We start from the raw sequence: 3816 nt of genomic DNA on the forward strand, positions 1-3816 counted from the left end.
AAAGACAAAAGACGGATCGACGTAGTCAAGGTGACCTTCTAAAACGAGCAACACATCACATGCACATACTCTCACACAAGCACACGTTTGCTTGAAAGCAACGAAAAACAAACAAACCCACACAACAACAACAGAGGAAAAAGAGCCCTAAACAGCAGTCCAAGAAAAGCAGAAAGACAAAAAAAATTAAATCAAGTTATTAAAACAAATAAAAACAAACAAACGAACAAACAAACAAACTGGTTGCCATGGCAACACCTGTCATGAGCTCCTCCCTGTAGACCGAGGTGAAGGCCCCGTAGTAGGCCACACAGGCCGCGGCGATAAACACGTCGCCGACCACGTTAGACAGCTGTGTGGTGAACATTGCCACACTCTCCTCCCACCTTACCTGCCGGGGGAGAAGACAACAGGGGACGGTTGGTTCACTCCAGTTGTGCATTGGACATAGATCTATTGGCAAATGTGTCTATCGGGAACGGCCCCCATTTCATGTTTAACTGAGTGTAGTGTCTTCAGGCCATTCCCAAAGGGGGGGGGGCATTTCTCTTTCAAGCACAGTAGAATTGTAAATGGGCTGATTCATGTCACGCTCATAACTGTGCCTGATCTACAACAGGGAACTGCTGCTTTTTCTTTCCTAATCCTTACTATTGTAATTTTCCTCTTCTTGTTTTGTATGTTTGTCACTCTCTTGTGACCTGCTATTCTTGGGGTGCCCTGATAGTCGAGGCAGACTTTGTGCTGTTGAAGCTAGAGAGGGGAGCAGAATAAGTCTGATTCCCAGTAAAGACTTCTCTGTTGACACCCACACCTTGGCGCTCATATGACCTTATGCAGTTGCGAGTGCCGTAAAACCCTCTACTATAAAAAAAAGAAGATACTGGAGTATTCTTGGGTGGAGACAGGGGGCGGTTGGTGCAGTTCAGTAAGTGCAGTAAGAGTTTTAACAACACCAAGCACTCAGGCTATAAAGGAAGAGGAAGGCCACGCAAAAGGTGGATCGAGGGCGTCAAGGAAACCCTGAGAAAACATAAAAATATCACAACTGAAAGAGCTGCGGAGCTGGCCTACCATAGAAAACTGCATCTCCCCTCGACGCTTAACGGCAACAGAGGATGAAAAAGTAAAAGTAAAGTAAGTAAGAGTTTTATGGCACTTGCAACACATTTAAAAGTCATTAAAGTAACGAAGATTAGAGGTATTACTAGATAAATCAACATACACAGAAAAGAAGAAGAGATAAAGACGACCGCTTAGATGTTTGGTTGGAGAGACGGAGCAAACTGCACCAAAGCGCCTGCCAACCGTCCACATTATTACACTTTATTTTAGCGGCTTTTGTTTGGGTAGATCAATAGAAGCACATTGACGCAATAAATGATCACTTTGGTACAAGGAGAGAGCACAACACACATACAGGGACAACAACAGAGGGACAGAAAAGAAGTAGGACCTTCTAGTGGCACCCTCCAACCACCCAACATACAACGTCGTGGTCAGTTCGCACTGGACACACAGAAAGTATACAAAGTTGACAAGTCCTTTCCAGAAGACTCTCAACATCATGTGTGGTCCTGGGTGAGCTCTGGGATATTTGCGTATTGTTGGCAAACGATGTCAACATTGCTTTGTGGCTTTTTCTTTTGTCCCGTATCCATTAAAATGTTTATACCCACGACACCACCTGGTTAGAAACACAGGTTGTCCTTCACTGGTCAGCCACTTCCATCTGTTTGTTGCTGTTATTTTGTACCAATGTCTTTCGATCCCCTAATGCCTTACAGTAGAAATACCCAGAACTATGTGACTTATTTTTAGGTTACTACAATTTGTTCATAATTAACATTTTTTGCTTTTTAAGAGAGCATGCAAACCCATTTTATGTAGACCCTTAGTTTTTTAGCATGCATTAAGTACACGTAAATTATTTTTTTTTTCAATAAGCGATGTAACAAACAAGAGAAAGATGTTTACTTCTCCCCTCGACACCGTGAGATATCAGAGGTCGGAAGAAAAGTTTAAAAAAAAGTAAGTATTGAAATCAAAACCGCGTTGTTAATCTCCAGAATTGGAGTCAAGGACAGAAGAACTGTCTTCAAACTGTAACCCTAGAAACAGTGACGTCACCTGTTCATCAGCCAACGCTGACGTGAGTTTGGAAGACCTCTTCAGACGGGCAGCGGTCACGGCCATATTGCGTTCCAGATTCTTCTTCTCGGTGACGCTATTGTCATAGACAGCCTGTGCTCCACATAAATAGAATTTTAAAAAAGATGTCGGCCAGGAATCTAACTCACCCTTTGTAGCATCCTTCTATATACGAACAAACACTTACTTGTAACGCCACGAACACAGCTTCAAAATAGGAGAACCGGCTGGAAACTAGTTTACAATATTATAATATGTCTTATTTTTAAAGAAAAGGGTCAAACACCTCATGGTGTTATCTGCAATATCACTTGCGAAATAATTTAATGTATGTTTTGAAAATAACTATTAGACTATGACGACGCCCCTTATCTGAGCAATACGCTTGGGTGTTAAAAAAAAAAAAAACGACAACAGAAGTTTGAACATAAGAACCATCTTAAGGATTAATAAAAAAAGAGACTGAGAAATAAAAACCTGAATACAAAAAAGCTTACATTGCTGGAAACCATTCTTCCCCTTTGCAGAAACATCCTAGCATCACAAAGCAAATAGAAAAATAGTTACCATCAACGTCATCTCTGTTCGATCTTTGATAAACCAATGTCAAAGGCATTAGGCAACTCCTGACCAAGTGTGTGTGTGTGTGTGTGTGTGTGTGTGTGTGTGTGTGTATGTGTGCATATACATGTGTATGTGTGTATGTGTGTATGTGTGTATGTATGTTTGTGTGCGTGTAAGTGTGTGTGTATATATGTATATGTGTACGACGTTCACCTGCAGTTTCTTGATCTTGTCCTCCACCTCAGCGAGAGCGTCCTGTTTACTCTTGAGCACGGCCATCACAGAGTCCAGTACCTCTTGTGCCGCCGCCAGTCTGACAGGGGGTGGGGGGGGGGGGGATATTCACCTTTGTCATTATAACAAGACAGCAGAAAAAAACCCACTCGTGATTTCCTAGAAAGGTTGCCATTTTCTAAAAATCCCTACTGTGCAACACAAAGGTGACATCAAAAAATAAAAATTAATGTTTCAATTTCAGAACAAAGCTTCCACCAAAAATAGTAACAATAAATACATGAATAAAATACTTCCCCCCCAAAAAAACCCAAACAAACAAAAAAACAAACAAAAAAACAAACAAACCAAAACACAAAAAACACGAAAAAAAAACAACAAAGAAAAAACTGATAAATTATGCTTCCAAAAAAAAAAAAAGATTCTGTTTTTGGATTTTCAGTCAGTTGGAAATAATATAATATATGATATTATCTGCTTTTCCCATGTACTTTTCAACTATTCTACAGTTCCATCGAAACAATTAAAAATACTGAGGGCTTCTACTCTGCTTGTCAAAGCCAGCACGAGCTGAGACTAATTATAGACCGAATTTTACGGCACTTGCAGAGTAATTGGGTCTCACAAAGTGCCAAAGGCCAAGCGTTTTACTAGAGTAACATACACAGAAAACAAGGAGGACTGATATAAGGATGAGAGATGTTTTCTTGAAAAAGAAAGAAGCAAATCACACTAGGGCACCCGAACAGACAAACGGGGATGCTCAATAAAAAAACCACCCCTGCTCGGGAATCTAAATCATCCCCCCCCTCTCTTTCTCTTTCTCCCCCCTCTCTCTCTTTCTCTCCCCCCCTCTCTCTCTTTCTC

The 3816-nt window shown here is 41.1% G+C and overlaps 1 protein-coding gene across 1 annotated transcript in view; it reads right to left on the reverse strand.

Annotated features, from left to right (window-relative positions):
* LOC101850698 (dynein heavy chain 6, axonemal-like) overlaps nucleotides 1-3028 on the reverse strand; it is a gene marked incomplete at its 5' end in the record, with an annotated part of 4149 nt that extends 1121 nt beyond the window's left edge. Inside the window, 3 exons of the mRNA XM_013091128.1 lie at nucleotides 241-391; nucleotides 2131-2244; nucleotides 2929-3028. Of these exons, the coding sequence (XP_012946582.1) occupies nucleotides 241-391; nucleotides 2131-2244; nucleotides 2929-3028 (365 nt within the window). The remainder of the gene's footprint in view (nucleotides 1-240; nucleotides 392-2130; nucleotides 2245-2928) is intronic.
* Nucleotides 3029-3816: the final 788 nt, after the last annotated feature.

The sequence above is a fragment of the Aplysia californica genome, unplaced genomic scaffold (assembly GCF_000002075.1).
Source record: "Aplysia californica isolate F4 #8 unplaced genomic scaffold, AplCal3.0 scaffold02254, whole genome shotgun sequence".
Lineage (NCBI taxonomy): Eukaryota > Metazoa > Mollusca > Gastropoda > Aplysiida > Aplysiidae > Aplysia > Aplysia californica.